The sequence below is a fragment of the Humulus lupulus genome, chromosome 7 (assembly GCF_963169125.1).
Source record: "Humulus lupulus chromosome 7, drHumLupu1.1, whole genome shotgun sequence".
Lineage (NCBI taxonomy): Eukaryota > Viridiplantae > Streptophyta > Magnoliopsida > Rosales > Cannabaceae > Humulus > Humulus lupulus.
The window spans coordinates 82,496,090-82,514,309 of NC_084799.1; the positions used below are offsets into that span (position 1 = coordinate 82,496,090).

An 18,220-nucleotide genomic window follows, 5' to 3' on the forward strand; every position below is an offset into this window, starting at 1 on the left:
AGTAAATTTTTTATATGATAAATTAATTTTCGACCTACATTTATCTCATAATTATACTTTTCCCAAAAAATAAATATCTTTACAAGTTGTCATAAATTTGATATATTGATTAATATTATCAAAGATAATTTTTCTTCGTAAAATTGTCTTATTAGATAATATTAGAGATTCACGTTTCACTATATCAATGATAAAAACTTAGTTCATAATCATTAAAGAAACCATAATTAATAACATATTTAAATTCATAGTGAAGAACAATGCCTGGAGGCCTCAATAACTTATTTTGTCTTTGAACAACTTAATGCAATGCTTATTGACAGTAAATTAGTTATAATTCTCTTTATAATATAGCTCCGAATGAGATGAATCAAAATGCTATAGAAAGCTAAGACAAAAAGCTACAACGTTTATGTTTTGAGCTTTTTGGGGTGGTGGGTGGAGAAATGTCAAAAATTGACTATGAAGTTCTACACTTGCAATGTGACGAAATCCAAGGCAAACTTTCTTATTTTTAAATGATTCTTTAAACATTTAGTTTTTTTTCTCATAATCATTCAAAACGCTAAAAAAATGCAAAACCAATCCAATAATACCTTATGAATACAAAATGAAGTCATAATAATAGAAGAATAATAAATTTAAGCAGGAGGGGCAAATATATATATGATTTTTGAAGAAAAAATAAAAAGATTATTTTTGGGGTAATTATAAACCCAACATTTATCTTTTGTAATGTCGATTATAAACGAAATATTATTAATTAGTATAATTGAAGAAAAATAGTTGTCTTTTTGCTCATAAAAGGTATGAAATCCATATTAATTAATTCAATACAATTACCAAAATGTGTTGTTGACATGCTTCCTTATAAATTATATAATCCAGCCTAATAATATTTGAATATGAATGCAAATTTTCTAGGTTGCCATTTAGGATTTTTGTTGATAAGTATTATTAAATCTTTAAAAAGAAAAAAAATCTGGTGGATTATCTCAATTTGTCCCTAATATTTAATTCTATTATATTTTCTTTTACCATTTGAATTATATTTTAGTTTATTTTAACAACTTGTCAAAACAAAAAGTTCTATCTGTATATACAAACAATACGGAGTAATCTGGTCATTTTTATCTTTTTAGTCATTGATTGATTTATTATTTATTTTTAAAAAGAATACATCTCTTATGTTTTGTGTATATATATATATATATAAGTTTAGTATCCATATACATAATAACAAAAAGGCAGGTGTATATATGTACGAAGATGAAGTTTAATAACTACAACTTCATAAATCTCTTCTGCACCATAACACTCATCTTCATGTTGAGTGGCACTGCTTCTTCAGCTCACTATACCAATACTAATGATCGTAAAGATTTTACAATGAAAACCATAACGGTGGACAAGTCAGGCAAAGGAAACTTCACCACTGTGCAACAGGCCATTGATTCGGTACCAGACGAAAACATGTCCTGGGTTCGCATCCATATTAAAGCTGCTACTTACACGTAAGTAACAACTAATATATATACCAACTTATATTAGAGCATACTACATTTTTTGGTAAGTGATGAGGAATGTTACATTATTAGTTTTAAACTCGTAATAACATATATATAGCTAGCTAAAGCAAGAATTTTGTTGCATTCTATTATGTTATGTATAAATATATGTAGTATAATTCTTTAATTGCTTATGATTACAGTGAAAAAGTATCAATAAAGAGAGAGAAACAATTCATCTTTTTGGAAGGAGAAAGTAGCAGAAACACGATAATTGCATGGGGAGATGCTGGCGATGTCGTTAAAAGCCCCACGTTTTCATCCCACGCAGATAATATTGCCGCAAGCAAAATTACATTCAAGGTTAGCTGATCATATATATATATATATGACTAATTATATACACACTTGTTATTGTTTTTTCTATGAATGGGTATATGGCCTTAATTATAACTATAATTAATTGGGTAGGTTTAATTAAACGTGCAGAATTTTTATAACCATGATGTAAAGAGTCCTGATGATAATGATGATGATGGGACTAAAGAGGCAATTATATGGGCACCAGCTGCTCTTGTTGAGGGAGACAAAGTGAGCTTTTACGCTTGTTCTTTCATTAGCGTACAAGACACATTATTTGATGCCCTTGGCCGTCACTATTTTGAGAATTGTTATATCGAAGGTGCAATAGACTTCATTTTTGGCAATGCGCAGTCCTATTATGAGGTATTAATTATATGGATATACATATATATCATGTTCTTAAATAAATATATAACTAATCATATATTAATTAATCCAATTATATATTCATTAATTGTTATTGGCCTGGCAGAGATGCAACTTATATGTTGACACTTCACTTTTGGGTCCCGGGCATAGTAACGGTTATATAACAGCTCAAGGCAGAGAAACTTCGAAAGAAACTACAGGCTATGTATTCCGTGCTAACACCATCAAGGGGTCAGGTCCTACATTATTAGGCAGGGCATATAGATCCCATTCTAGGGTCTTGTTTTACAGGACATATATGAGTGATATTGTCTTGCCTCAGGGTTGGGACGCCTGGAACTACACAGGTCACGAGTAAGATATTTATTATACATAAATAAATAAATGTATATATTTAACGTTTTTTCTTCCCAATTAAACATAATATACATGGGTGTTTACTACCCATAATTACTTTAATATTAATTATTGAATTAATATCAATGATTTATATTTATAATTTTTAATTAATATTTCTAAAAATAAATTTTAATTTTTTTAAATTTTCTAAAATGTTACGTGATGAAAAACGTGTATTTATTAAGAAAATATAATATTGTAAATTTTTCATTTTTCAAATACATGTCAATTTCTAAAGAATATTTACCTGATGGTGACTTGCTATACCAAGTCACTATATTGCTATATCATCATAATTATTAGTACTCATATACGAGTAATAACCATTAAAAAATATTCCATATATATAACTAGGATTATATAATAGTTACACACTAAATTTTCACTTAAAATTCACACCCATGATTTATATTTTTTTTCAGAAGAAAAATCACATATTTTTACTGTGTAAGTATATATATATATTTATGAAGAATATTATTAGTATATTTATTTAAAATAATTAATCTGCGTGTTTTGTTTGTGTACAAATAAATAGGAAAACAATAACTTTTGCGGAGGACTTATGTTTTGGCCCTGGAGCCAACAAATCTCAAAGAGTGCATTGGGAGAAGAAATTATCACGTGCGGAAAGGAAATGGTTGCTTAATATAAATACTTTCATTAACCAAGATGGATGGCTACAAAAGCAACCAGCTTATAATTCAACTAGCTAAATAACATCACCACATATTACTATATTTGGCATCAAATAATTTTTATGTGTTTTTGTTTTTACTATTTTAAGATTTCATATGTATCAATATGGTGCAATTATATATCAAATGCTAATTTGACGCGTTATGCGTTGTGTTTTGCAGTATGATGATTAGTTTGAGGTTTCAATTAATATGACTTAATTATTAACTCTTTTTTATATTAATTTTTATTTAAAAAATTATTAAATATTTTAAATTTATTTTAATACTATTGGTGTGATTTAATATCGAGTCTTAAATATTTTTATTTTAATTTAATTTAATTAAGATATGTGACATTATATTAACTTACGCTAATAGTGGTATATGGTGCAGGTACAGTAGAATGTTGTTTAGCATTTCTCTCAACATAAAATAATTAATAAAAATGGTCAAATAAGATTATTTTAATTTGCTGGCGCGTTAGGCCATTTTACTTCATCTTTGTCGACACAATTTAATCTCTGTTTGCATAGAGCACCCGGCTGTCGCCTTAGGCAAAATAGGTGTTGCGCCTGAGGCCTCCCTTTAGTTAAGGACTAATTTTATCTTTTATTATTATTATGAAATTAGTTAGGGTGAAGGCCTATTTTTTGGTAGTAGAAAATTAATTATTATTATTTTTGTATAAAAAAATAAAAATATAATTATTCAAGATATTTAAAAATAATAATGATAAAAATATATTAACGATTAATTTATATTTAATACTATATACATTGTTCACAAGTAAAATTATCAATCAGAGGTGCACAAATTTCTTAGAGAAGACTTGTGCGAGAAAATAAGATCAAAATAAAATTTGTGAAAAATAAGTAAAGAACACAAACAATTTATAGTAGTTTAGCTATAATCTCGAGCCTACGTCCACTGTTTTCACTATAGAGAAAAGTAATTACAAATTAAGAGCAAATGTTTTATGAAGAATTAGAACTTCAAATCTATTTTACAAATGAACTTTAACTCTAGCTATAGTGAAGCATGGGGTAGACTTGGTAATTTGGAGATGTATACATTATAAATATCTTCACATTTGTTACAATATAATAATCATATAAATTCAAATGTAGACTTATTTGAATTTATCTTACAAAAATACATATAAAATAATTCATGAAATAAATAATCTTACTGACCAATCATGCCACGTGCGTAAATGTGATATTTATCACATAAAAATTGCCCCGGGCTTTTGAGTTTATTCATGTGAATTCAAAAGATTTACTTGTAGGTCTTCTCTTGGAGAATATTATTGATGTAGAAGAAAATCTTGAATCAGTTATGAAGTAGATTAGAACTTCTCAAGTAGAGCTATAGACTTTTGACTTATTTAATTTTTTTTTTTTAAATCTTGTCTTTTTCAAATAAAAAGATATTACAATTTTAAAGGCTATATTCATAATCATAGTATAAGTAGGAATTCTCATACTTTAATATACTTCAACTCTAAGAGATCTACTCTTTTATTCTTCTTGGTTGACCACTTTGCATTACTACAAATATAGGCTTTTTCTGCGGTTTTTTTCAACAATAAATAAAAAGCGCAGAGAAAAGGTTGAAAGAGTCGAAAAAATTATATTTAATGTCTGCGTCCTATTTTATTGCGATTTAAAAAAAACGCAGTGAAAAGTTTGAAGTGAGTCACTTTTCTCGGCGGTTTTGGGTATAGAACCGCGGAGAAAAGCCTTCCCTCCTCCTACATCAACCCAAGACCCTACTCTTCCCTCTCATATTGCATTTTTCATTTTCACAGAGAGACACACGGCGCTCCACCACCGTGCCTAGCCACGGGTAAGCCCCATTTTGTCTATTTTTTTTTTCATTTTCTTGCATATTAAAGCTTGAAATCATGTAAATATACTTAATCTTGATTTATTTTGAAGTTTTAGGGTAAAAATGAAGAAATATTGAGTGGGTTTAATGGGGGTTTCAATGTATGTTTATATGGTTATTTTCAAAGTTTTTTCTAACATTTTTGAAAGTTTATATAGGATTAGAAGACATTTTCATTGTTTACACTACAAGAAACCAGTTCTTTGCCGGCGTAATTCGTAATTGCGCCGGCAAAAATCACTTTCACCGGCGCAATTCATGAATTGCGCCGGCAAAAATCAAATCCTATGCCGGCGCAATTAACGCCGGAAAAGATGACTTTTGCCGGCGCAAGTCGGGGTTGCGCCGGCAAAAGTAATGCCAGATTTTTCAAAATAAGCGTACAAACTTTTGCCGGCGCATTTCACCTAACGCGCCGGCAAAAGTCAACGTGTTTTTAAATTTTTACACGTTTGAAATAAAAAGTAGGTGGGCTTACTTTTGCCGGCGCGTTTCGTTGCGCCGGCAAAAGTGAACAAACGCGCCGGCAAAAGTCGAGATAATTAAAACGACATCGTTTTACTTTAGGGTTTACTTAAACACTTTTGCCGGCGCAGTTTTAGACTTTTGCCGGCGCAACGAAACGCGCCGGCAAAAGTCTTAACGATATATCTCAGCCGCAGCCTCCTTCTTCCCCATTTCTGTTCTGTGTTTGTGAAAGCAAAGCTCTCTCTCTCTCCTCTGTGATAGTCTCCGACCACCGGTGTCCCATAATCCCACGCCGTGGCTCAAGTTATATATTGAAGCATCTCTCAAGGTTAGTAAAATGAGAAATTTTTTAACATTTTTGGATTTTTTTCTCAATATTATGTTTTGTAATTGTATTTTTTTTTTGTTATTCTCTCCCTATGAACAGGTGTGTTGTAACTCTCTCGGTGAAACAAATGCAAAGGTTAGTTTATATATATATTTATATATGTTTATATATATTTCGGTTTATATATATATTTATATATGATTATATATATATGTATATATTTATATATATTAGTTATATCCGAATATATATATGTATATATTTATATATATTAGTTTATATATATGTATATATTTATATATATTAGTTATATCCGAATATATATATATATATTAGTTATATCTGAATATATATATATATACTTAAATTTGTTTTTTTTTTTTTTATATATCTGTATATATGTTTGTATATGGATATATGTTTATGTATTTCTGTAAATGGGTGTGTATATATGTTTATTTAATGTTAAATTTTTGTAGAAATTGATTAATATAAATGTATGTGTGTGATATTTGTTATTATAATTATATTTTTCTGTTTATAAAATAAATAAATGTGTAGTTTTAAAAAAATGATATTAATAATGAAAAAGAAAATATAATTTTAGTATTTATTAAAAAAAATTTGATTTGAGAATGTATATTTTTTTAATTTTAATGCTTAATATGTATATTAAAAAATAGATTAGATTATGTATATTAAAAAAAAATATATATTATATTTTTTATATTAAATATTATTTGTTTATAAATATTTACTAAATAAATTGTTTTGATGTTACTGATATAGAAAGATTTGATATATGTTATTAATCTTGGTTTATGTTGTGCATGTTATGAGAATGTTCTGTATATTGCTCTGGGACTATTCTGGTTATATATGTGTTTAATTTGTAGGTTTTTAAATTTTTGGGATAGTTTGAAATATAGTCGTTATGCTGCCCAATTTTTGTTGGAGTTAGTAAAATTAATAAAAGTTTAATAATTAATTAAATAAATATTTAAGTATAATTAAAAATTCATCAAAAAAATAATTTTTAACTATAATTTAAATAAAATAAAATTACCAATCATAATAATTAATAATTAATAATTAATTTTAACATTAATATTAGATGTTTTGTAATTGAAAAAGTTAAAAATATAAATGATTTAATAAAATATAAATATAATAAAATTATTATTGATTAAGTAAATAATCCAATACAAATTAAAGAATTTAATAAAAAATTACAAAATGGAGATTAATGTATAATTAAATTAATTTTAAATTAAAAGTAATAAATAAGTAAATGTTAAAGTAGACTAGTCAACGGACACGTGGCAGTACATGATTGATAAAATTTGTTATTATTCTTAAAATATTTTTTAATTTAACAAAAAAATAAAATTTACATTTTTTAAAAAAAAATTCAAAATTTTTTTCAACTTAAGATTAAGTATGAAAAATACATTTTTTTTAAAATTTAATTTTATATTGTTAATATCCTCAAAATTTTTAATTTATTATTATTAAAATCTTCCTATTTATCATTTTGTCTACTTGTTTTCAATTAAAGATTAAGTAATTTTGTTTAAAATCTAAGCAATAATTTAAGATTAAATATTTTTTTTACTTAATCCTAAATAATTGATTAAAAGCAGCAAATTTGATTTTTTTTTTGTAAAAAATGAAAAAAAAAATTATTTTTTGTTACCTTTAAATTGGAAAACAATAAATTGGATTTTTTAAAAAAAATAAAAAATATAAAATGTTTTTTTTTATGAAAAATTATTTAAAATAATAATAATAATAATGTGTACCAATCATGTGGTGTCACGTGTCATTTAAGTGTTAGTAAGTTGTAAGTTTGAGTAATTTAGCCGGAAATATCTCTATAAATAATTATTTTTGCCAGAGATAGGATATTATTATCAGTTAGTGATAATTAGGGAGACAAACAGTCATGAAATACTTTGACTATCATTTCCCTTATTTTAAGACAATTATTAATATTTTCTTAATTATTTCGCTTAAAGATGGCAAGCGACAGAAGCTGGATGAGTGCGAGGAATCGTTGGTCTCTGGAGTATAGAAATGGTGTTAAGGAGTTCTTCGATATCGCCAAAAATCAGTTGAACGATCAGGGTTTGGTTCGCTGTCCGTGCAAGAAATGTGGGAATGTTAAGTTCCAGCCTATAAATGCAATTTCGATGCATTTATTCAACAATGGCATCGTACAGTCCTACAAAGTGTGGCATTACCATGGAGAGGCGCTGCCGTCGCCACCAGCTGTGGTACGAGATCATGATAGAGATGAGATAGCGGATATCCTGGAGGATGTTTACGCTGAAGATGACGTTCCCCATGGAAACTATAATGATCCTCCCCAAGATGATCCTCAACATCGCGACAAGTATGACAATTTATTTAAGGAGATGTCAAGTGAACTGTACCCGGGTTGCCGAAAGTATTCCGCGTTGAACTTCTTGGTGAAGCTGATGCATCTCAAAGTAATTAACAAGTGCAGCAATCATTACTTTGATGGTTTGCTGGAATTGTTAGTCGACGCTATGCCTGACGGAACAATTTTACCTAAGTCTAACTATGAGGCGAAGGCAAAGTTGCGGAGTATTGGATTGGGATATGAGTCCATCGATGCTTGCAAGCATGACTGTGCACTGTTTTGGAAGGAGAATGCGAATTTGGAATTCTGTCCGGTTTGTGGTGAGTGTCGCTGGCAAGATAATCGTGGGAACGGGAAGAAAGTGGCCCATAAGGTCATGCGGTACTTTCCGTTGACGCCGAGATTGAAAAGGCTGTACAGTTCCAGATATACTGCAGAGGATATGAGATGGCACTATTCTAAAAGGCCAAGGGAAGATGGTGTGATGAGGCACCCCGCTGACAGTAAGGCGTGGAAGCACCTTGATGAGTTGTACCCATCTTTCGCAGCCGAACCTCGAAATGTTAGGCTTGGGTTGGCTACAGATGGTTTCAATCCTTTTGGGAACATGAGCAACTCTTACAGCATGTGGCCTGTAATACTTGTCCCATACAACTTGCCGCCGTGGAAGTGCATGAAACCACAGTCATTAATGTTGTCTATTCTTATTCCAGGTCCTTCTTCACCTGGAAAAGATATCGATGTCTATATGAGACCTTTGGTTGACGAGTTGAAGGAGTTATGGATGAATGGTGTCGAGACAAGAGATGCATACAATAGTACATTGTTCAATATGCGTGCAGCAGTCTTGTGGACCATTAACGACTACCCAGCTTATGCTATGATGTCTGGGTGGAGCACAAAAGGGTACAAGGCGTGTCCCACATGCAATGAAGAAACTCCCTCTGTAGGGATTAGAAGTAAAATTGCATACATTGGCCATAGGAGATTTCTTGATATGGATCATGAATGGAGGAGCAAACGAGCACTATTCGACGGTAACAGGGAACTCAGGCCACCACCGAAACATTACTCCAGTGATGATGTTTTGAAGCAATTAGAGAATTTGCTGATTAGACATCCTGGGATAGTCAATGTAGTGATAGTGATAGTGATAGTGATAGTGATAGTGATGTTCGTAATGATGTTGTAGTTAGTGATGACGAGGACAGTGATATGTAATTTAAACAAGTGTATGTAACTTTTTATTTAATTCAATGAAAAGTTTATTTATTATCATTAATTAATGATAGTATTAGATATAGGTACACATGCACCTATTGGATGCTTTGGGGATAGTCAATGTATTCATGTACTGGTACTCATTTTTTCAATATATTTGATGAAATATGTTGAAAAAATGGGTAGTCGCACATGTCTGCTTACTATCTCCAAGGGATCTATTAGGTCGGAATAGGGTAGGTTGGGAAAGACAATAAGTAATAAAATGTTAATTCAATAACAAAAAATAATAGTGATGCACCTAGTGGATGCCTTGGGGATAGACAATGTATTCATGTACTGGTACTCATTTTTTCAATATATTTGATGAAATATGTTGAAAAAATGGGTAGTCGCACATGTCTGCTTACTATCTCCAAGGGATCTACTAGGTCGGAATATGGTAGGTTGGGAAAGACAATAAGTAATAAAATGTTAATTCAATAACAAAAAATAATAGCGATGCACCTAGTGGATGCCTTGGGGATAGTCAATGTATTCATGTACTGGTACTCATTTTTTCAATATATTTGATGAAATATGTTGAAAAAATGGGTAGTCGCACATGTCTGCTTACTATCTCCAAGGAATCTATTAGGTCGGAATAGGGTAGGTTGGGAAAGACAATAAGTAATAAAATGTTAATTCAATAACAAAAAATAATAGTGATGCACCTAGTGGATGCCTTGGGGATAGACAATGTATTCATGTACTGCTACTCATTTTTTCAAAATGTTTGATGAAATATTTTGAAAAAGTGTGTAGTCGCACATGTCTGCTTACTATCTCCAAGGGATCTACTAGGTCGGAATAGGGTAGGTTAGGAAAGACAATAAGTAATAAAATGTTAATTCAATAACAAAAAATAATAGTGATGCACCTAGTGGATGTCTTGGGGATAGACAATGTATTCATGTACTGCTCCTCATTTTTTTAAAATGTTTGATAAACATTTTAAAAAACTGAGGAGAAGTACATGACTTCTTACTATCTCCAAGGGATCCACTAGGTCGGAATAGGGTAGGTTTGGAAATACCATAATGAATAAATGTTAATTTTATAACAAAAAACAATAGACATACATAATTTGAATTAGTTAATTAATGAATATTTTAATGTAGAATGGCCGAAACAAGTAATGACACAGGTGGTGGCTCCAAGAGAGGCAGGGGAGCTTATTACGGTGCCAATATCGAGAAGGAGCTGGCCATCAAAAAAGTTACTCATTTGAAAGTAGAGTTTGATAAAGAAACTGGAAAAGCTATTCAAAAGTACGGCAAGTGGTTCAACAATTCTATGGCTCGTTATTTGCGTAGCACCGTACCCCCAACTACACTAGCTTGGGAACAAGTAAAACCAGCTGATATCGAAGTTATTCGAAAGAGACTATCTGTAAGCATTCTTTAAACCTTTAATAACTCATTATTAAATATTTTGTCTATCTTCAAAATATTTTAACAAATTCCAATTTTAATTGTGATTTTAGGAAAAATTCATTTATCCAGAAGACAATCCAGTAATCAACGATGCCATGGTAAGACAAATGCAAAAACATCTGACTGATTGGCGCCACACGATGAAGAAACACTGGGTAGATGTTGGAGGAGAGGTGGACAATGAGAGAGCGAAGTCAAAACCTTTTGTGTCGATCACTTCTTCTGATTGGGCAGTTCTGTGTGATTTTTGGGTTTCTGATTCTCACCAGGTATGCCGTACATTTTACATTAATTTTTAATTATAAAATTACAATTTAGATTAATGAGTACTGTTTTCTTTTTGAAGCGTATATCGAAGAAAAATAAAGAAGCTCGAGCTAAAATGACCATACCAGGAGGACACGGTTCCAAATCCATCGTTGCCCATGTTTATGATCACGTAAATTATAATAACTTATATCCTTACATTTACGAAAATATTATAAATGTCACAATGTTTAAATAATTTGCTTTTTTAGATGGACCCATCTACTGGCCAGCTCCCGAGCATGATCGACACATTCGAGCACCTGCACAAGAAGAAGGATAAGTGGATTAGTGATGCAGCGGCGACAAAACATGTAAGTTGCATAACCTTAACTAATTTATGATCATTTAACTTTAAAAAAGTTTAGTAAATAATTAATAAATATTAATTATTAATTGTTGTTGTCAATTAGTAATTATTTATTAATTATTAATTAAATTTTTAACAATGAAATCTTTATAATCTATGTGCCAATATTTTTATGATTAATGATTGTGGACTAAGATAAAAAAAGAATGTAATTAATGTTGTCCCCGTATCAGGGAGCTTGTGGACTAAAGTAAATTTGGTCATGAAAATCCATATCTGAATCAAAAACATGTAAATATAGTTGATGTATATGTTTGGAGACGTAAATTCCTCATTAATGGAATTAACTGCACTTACCGTATATATCAACAACATCTTCATGATTTTGATTCAGATATGGATTTTCATGACCAAATTTACTTTAGCCCACTTGCTCCCTGATACGGGAACAAAATTAATTACATTCTTTTTCAGTCACTGGTCTGCAGTCATTAATGATAGGATGTTGGCAGATAGATAATAAAGTTATATTTTATATGTTGTTATATTAAAAATTTATAAGTTAGGTTTTCAAATAATGTTATATTGGAATTCGAAATACGTGCTTTTTATTGTGCAGAATGAGATGACCGAACGTCGAGCATCGCAGAGTACGGCCCCTGCATCATCTGCTGCTTCTTGTGTCGGCGATAATGTCGACGGTCATTTCCCGCCTGATATGGATATTGTCACGGATGTCCTTGGACCCCGCTCGCGTTATAAGAAAGGGTTTGGGGGGTTGCCTAGGTTGAAGGCAATTGGCGCAAAGAGGGCAGCATCTTCGTCAACTTCTCAAATGTCCGGGCAATTGCCACCTGAAGTGGACACCATTTTGCAGCAAAATCAGGACATTATGCTAGAAAATCAGAACCTAAAGAAGCATACGACTAAACTTGAGAGTCGTCAACGGCGTCAAGATCTCCTGCTCAGTGCTTTGTTGAAGCAGGTTGGTCAATTGGCTCCTGGTTTTACTGTTGACTTACCAGACCAGGATTCGGACGAGGACGATGATGCTGATGGGGGCGGGAATGATGAGGCGGCCAGTACTCATTTGTAGAACTTTTTTTCTATTTATTTAAAATTTAATTTATGAGACATTTATTTTACTAAATTACTTTTATATTTTAATGTTTGGTGGAGACAATAAATATTAATAGTTGTAATTTTTTGTTTATTTATTTATAAAATTTTAATTTTATTTTTATTTCTAATTAAATAATATTACTAAAAAATTAAATAATTATTAATATATTAAAATTTAAAATTATTAATTAATATTAATATATTGAAAATAATATTAATAATTTAATAAAAATTATTATTTTAAAAATACTTTTACCGGCGCAAAATTACGTCGGCAAAGAGTTTCAATCTTACCTTCACATATACACTTTTACCGGCGCAAAAATGCGCCACTAAAAAATTAAACTATTGCCGGCGCATTATTGCGCCGCTAAAAGTGTTTTCCACAATATCGTGACAGATTTTTTTACCGGCGCATTTATATTTTCACCGGCGTATTTTTTCGTCGCCAAAAAAGTCCATTGCCGGCGCATTATATTTGCGGCGGCAAAAGTGACATTAGCGACGGAGATACGACGCAATTCTTTGCCGGCGCAAAACCATACTTTTGCCGGCGCAAATTTGCGCCGGCAAAAGTCTCCTTTTTTGTAGTGTTAAAACATGTATTGATCACTATAACTTGATTTTTTTAATGTATTTTTTGGTTTTAGGGTATTTTTTGTATTATTTTATTTATAATAATGCTGTTTACATAATTTTTTATATTAAAATATTATTGCTTACATAATTTTGTATATTATTTAGGTAATGGCTTTTTAAAGTATATTTTTGTTAATTATATTATTTTAAGATCAATTCAATTACCATATATTTACTAATGTTTAAAATTTTATTGTAGGAAATATTTGTTTGAGTGTGAGGTGTGTTGAAATTGTTGAAGATTAATTTTGAAGGTGAGTAATAATTACTACTTAATTTTTTTTTTTATATTTACAAACTATTGTTAGAGGAGTTTGAATATATTAGATATTCATCCGTAGTGAAATAGGTTCTGAGATAAAATTGTGTGCTGCGGAGATAACAGAAGGTTGATAACATGTGTGTTTTAGTGAAGTAGGTTCTGCGAATTATGTATGTGTTGCGGTCACTTATGGTTGAGAACATGCATGTTGTTTGTTATATATTTTGTTTGATGTGAATTTATAGGTAGATAACTTGGGATATGCTATAAATACAGAGGAAACTCTGCCCAAATTTTTTTTTATGATATTAATTGAACATGTTTTATAAGTTAATATATGTAATAATTATGTTTTTGTTTATGTTGAAATTGTATATACATATGAATTTTGGATATGTTATAAAAATAAATGAAACTCTGCCCATTTCATTTTATAATTTATTAATTGAACATAATTTCTTCAATTACAATATTAATTTTCTTTTCGTTATCGACTTAGGAATTAGGTAGATATTATCATTATGGATAAGTCATGGATTCTTGAGAATAGAGAAACACAACAATTTCAAGACGGATTCAACCAATTTTTAGAATTTTGCCAAACAAATTGTAGTGATCCGGAAAGAATTCATTGTCCATGTATAGATTGTGGTAATGGATCAAAAGGAAATATTACCATGATAAAAAATCATGTATTTTGTCGGGGATTTGATACAAGTTATCGTACATGGTATTGGCATGGGGAATCATTAAAAAATAATAATCCATATCCATTCGGGAGGCGAGGGATTGATGATTTGGGTTATAGTGATTTTGACGATCATCCTATGGAATTGCTCGATGAAGCACAAGAAGAGTTTGTTGATGATCCTTCAAAATTTGATAAATTGGTTAGAGATGCAGATAAACCATTATTCAATGGTTGTCTGAAACAAAGATTACCAACGATGGTAAACTTTTACAACATAAAAGCAGAAAATGGAGTTAGCGATAAATGTTTTAGTCAATTTTTAGCTGCTTTGAAAGAGATTTTGCCGTCAGATAATTGCTTCCCTGAGTCTACGTATGAAGTGAAGAAAACTTTAAATTGCATAGGCTTGAAGTATGAGAAGATCCATGCATGTCCGAACGATTGTGTGTTATATCGTAAAGAGTATGCAGACATGGACACTTGCCCAGAATGTGATTCACCCCGCTAAAATCCTAACAAGAGTAAGGAGAGATTAGGAAACTTATTCCTCAGAAAGTGATGTGGTACTTGCCTTTAATTCCGCGGCTTAAGCGATTATATCGAAGTGCAGAACACTCTAAAAACTTAATATAGCATGAGACTAGGCGAGTGAAAGATGGTAAACTTCAACATCCCACAAATTCGCAGGCTTGGAAAAAAGTTAATAACTTAAATCCATAATTTAAAACTGAAGCAAGACATCTTCGTCTAGGTCTAGCTATCGATGGTGTAAATCCACATAAATCTCTAAGTAGTAGGCATAGTTTGTGGCCTGTCTTCCTTGTTATGTACAATCTTCCTCCGTGGTAAGTGATGAGAAGAAAGTTTTTGATGCTCACGTTAATGATTTCAGGCCCAAAACAACTGGGACACGATATACATGTTTATTTGGCACCATTAATTGATGATTTGAAAGATTTGTATGAAAATGGTGTTGAGGCATATGACGGTTTTAAGAAAGAAGTCTTTAACTCAAAAGATGTTTTGTTGTGGACTGTTAATGATTTCCCAGCTTATGGTAATCTATCAGGGTTAAGCACAAAATGTTACCAGGGATGTCCAATATGTTGCACTAACACAAGGGCTATTCGTTTGTCGAATGGGCACAAAATTTGTTATATGGGTCATAGACGATATTTGCCCCTAAATCATCATTATAGGGAAAAAAAATCATTTGATGGTGATAAAGAACAAGGTGTTTCTCCTTTGCCACTTTCAGGGCAACAAATTCTTAAAGAAGTAGAGAAAATTGATTTCAAGTATGGAAAAATGCAGAAAAATAAGAAAGTAAATGGATGTTTCCAAAGGAAATCAATTTTTTTTCGTCTCCCTTACTGGAAAGATTTACTTGTTCGACATTATTTGGATGTAATGCATATAGAAAAAAATGTGTGTGAAAGTATTATAGGTACATTACTTGATATTCCCGGTAAAACTAAGGATGGTTTAACTAGTTGTTTAGATCTTGTTGAAATGGGTATACGAACTGATTTAGCACCTGAACAGAAAGGTAAACGCACATATTTACCTCCTTCTTGTTTCATGTTGTCCAGAGAAGAGAAAAAAGTTGTATGTAAATCATTTGCAGAGATGAAAGTGTTAATGGCTATTCATCCAACATTCGAAACTTGGTATCCATGGGAGATTTGAAGCTGATGGGTATGAAATCACATGACTGTCATATGTTGATGCAACAATTACTTCTGATTGCTATTCGGTTAGTATTACCGAAAAAGTTCGAGATTGTTTGACGAATGTTTGCATATTCTTCAATCATTTATGCCGAATAGAATTAGAAATGAAAAAATTGGATGCATTGCATTGTAAGATAGTGGAAACTCTATGCAACCTTGAAATGTTTTTTTCCGCCGTCCTTCTTTGACATTATGATACATTTAATGGTTCATCTAATAAGGGAAGCCAAGTTGTGTGGACCAGTTAGGGCGAGATGGATGTATCCATTTGAAAAAAGTATGAAGGTGTTGAAAAGTTATGTGCGTAATCATTATCGTCCTGAAGCTAGTATGGTTGAATGTTATATACCAGAAGAGGCAGTAGAATTTTGCTCAGAATACATGAGTGGGGTTGAGGCAATCGGAATCAACAAACCATGAAATAACTCAGATGGAGTTGATAAAGGACTACAAGGGAACGGAATAGTGATCACCGTGTCTAGGGCAGAATTAGATCAAGCTCAATTAATTGTGTTGCAAAATAATCCCGAGATTCAATCATATATAATGTAAGTAGATAATATATTTCAATCATATATATTAGAGTAGTGATTTTCTTTTTGTTGTTTAAACTTTTTGTTATTTCTTTTATGTTTCAGTGATCACATAGAGTTATTATAGTCGATGATTCCACACAAGGTTAAAAATAAACAAAAATGGGTTATAGATGAGCATAATAAAATGTTTTGCCAGTGGCTGAAGAATACAATTTTGACGAAGTTAGGAGAAAAAAAATCATGGACTGTCGACTGAGTTGAAGCGCATATCTCTTGGAGCAAGCATTGATGTAATAAAGCATCAAGCTTACATTGTCGAAGGGGAACGATTTCATACTAAGTCAAGAGATGATGCTCGGCTGTCTCAAAATAGTGGAGTAAGTGTAGTTGCAGAAGCTATACATTTTTCCAGTGCAATAGATAAGAACCCAATTTGAGGCACAATGACATACTACGGGATTGTTGAAGAAATATGGGATCTAGATTATTCATTATTTCGTATTCCTCTTCTTAAATGTTCTTGGGTAGACAACAATACAGGAGTTAAAACTGACGAACTTGGATTCACTCTTGTTGATTTAAGCAAGAAGGGAAGTAAGAACAATCCTTTTATCATGGCTGCCCAAGCAAAACAAGTGCTTTATATACTTGATCTAGTTAATGATAACTGGTCCATCGTTTTATCATTTCCCAAGTGGAAGTTCTCAAAAAAAGAAGATTACGATGAAAATTATGATTTATATCATGACTGTTTCATTGTTGGACAATCGATACATGAACAGGTTGAGAATATTCAGGATAATGATAATGATAGCGATACCAATGATCGTGATTATCTTAGAAACAACATCAAAGAATGAATATGGGTCGATTGTGAATCGACCAAAAATAAAATAAGAAAAAGAAGAAAACATGTTTAGTAAGTTATATAATTCATTAATAATTGTGATTATTTATTTGTATAATGCATTAACACTTGTGATTATTTATTTGTATAATTCATTAACACTTGTGATTATTAATTTGTGTGTTGCAGATAGCGGATAAAAGAGATGACAAAGAGAAACATCAGGGTTGTGGTAAAACAAAAATGAGTTACATGACCCAACAAAAAGCCAAAGGAATCAAGAAAAATCTTGAATGGAACTATTTGGGACAACCAATAGGTGATGTGTATACAAACATGATATGATATCTTGGCCCTAGAGTACGAGCTACGATTTCTATCAACTCAGGTGATTGGAGGAAGGTCCCACAAGATTTGAAAGACGGTCAATAGGAGGATATCATTGTAAGAAATTATCATTATGATATTTATTTATTTCAGTGTGATATCCAAATTTAATAATTACTTTTCTTAATTATATTCTCAGGGTGGTCACAACATTCCTCAAACCTTCAAACGTGAGATTTTGAAAAAAGCTGGTTAAATAATGAGAGATTTAAAAAGTGAACTCACTATCGAGTACATTAATCCTTTGGCTGAAATAAGTATGATGGAAGAAGTCAAATTTCCCCCGAAGAAGTATAGCGA

At 31.1% G+C, this 18,220-nt stretch overlaps 1 protein-coding gene across 1 annotated transcript; it reads left to right on the forward strand.

Moving 5' to 3' along the window:
* The first annotated feature begins 1,269 nt into the window (after nucleotides 1-1,269).
* On the forward strand, nucleotides 1,270-17,546 carry LOC133791919 (probable pectinesterase 55). The gene is made up of 6 exons (XM_062229826.1): nucleotides 1,270-1,514; nucleotides 1,712-1,871; nucleotides 1,998-2,234; nucleotides 2,344-2,594; nucleotides 3,178-3,279; nucleotides 17,270-17,546. The coding sequence occupies exons 1-6, from the start codon at nucleotides 1,270-1,272 to the stop codon at nucleotides 17,544-17,546; spliced, it is 1,272 nt and encodes a 423-aa protein (XP_062085810.1).
* Nucleotides 17,547-18,220: the final 674 nt, after the last annotated feature.

Bases quoted from the DNA above. Each gene is read 5' to 3' on its own strand.
- LOC133791919 (XM_062229826.1), top strand. From the start codon at position 1,270: ATGAAGTTTAATAACTACAACTTCATAAATCTCTTCTGCACCATAACA. The intron at 1,872-1,997 runs GTTAGCTGATCA...TTAAACGTGCAG, and splicing joins CAAGCAAAATTACATTCAAG to AATTTTTATAACCATGATGT. The intron at 2,595-3,177 runs GTAAGATATTTA...ACAAATAAATAG, and splicing joins TGGAACTACACAGGTCACGA to GAAAACAATAACTTTTGCGG.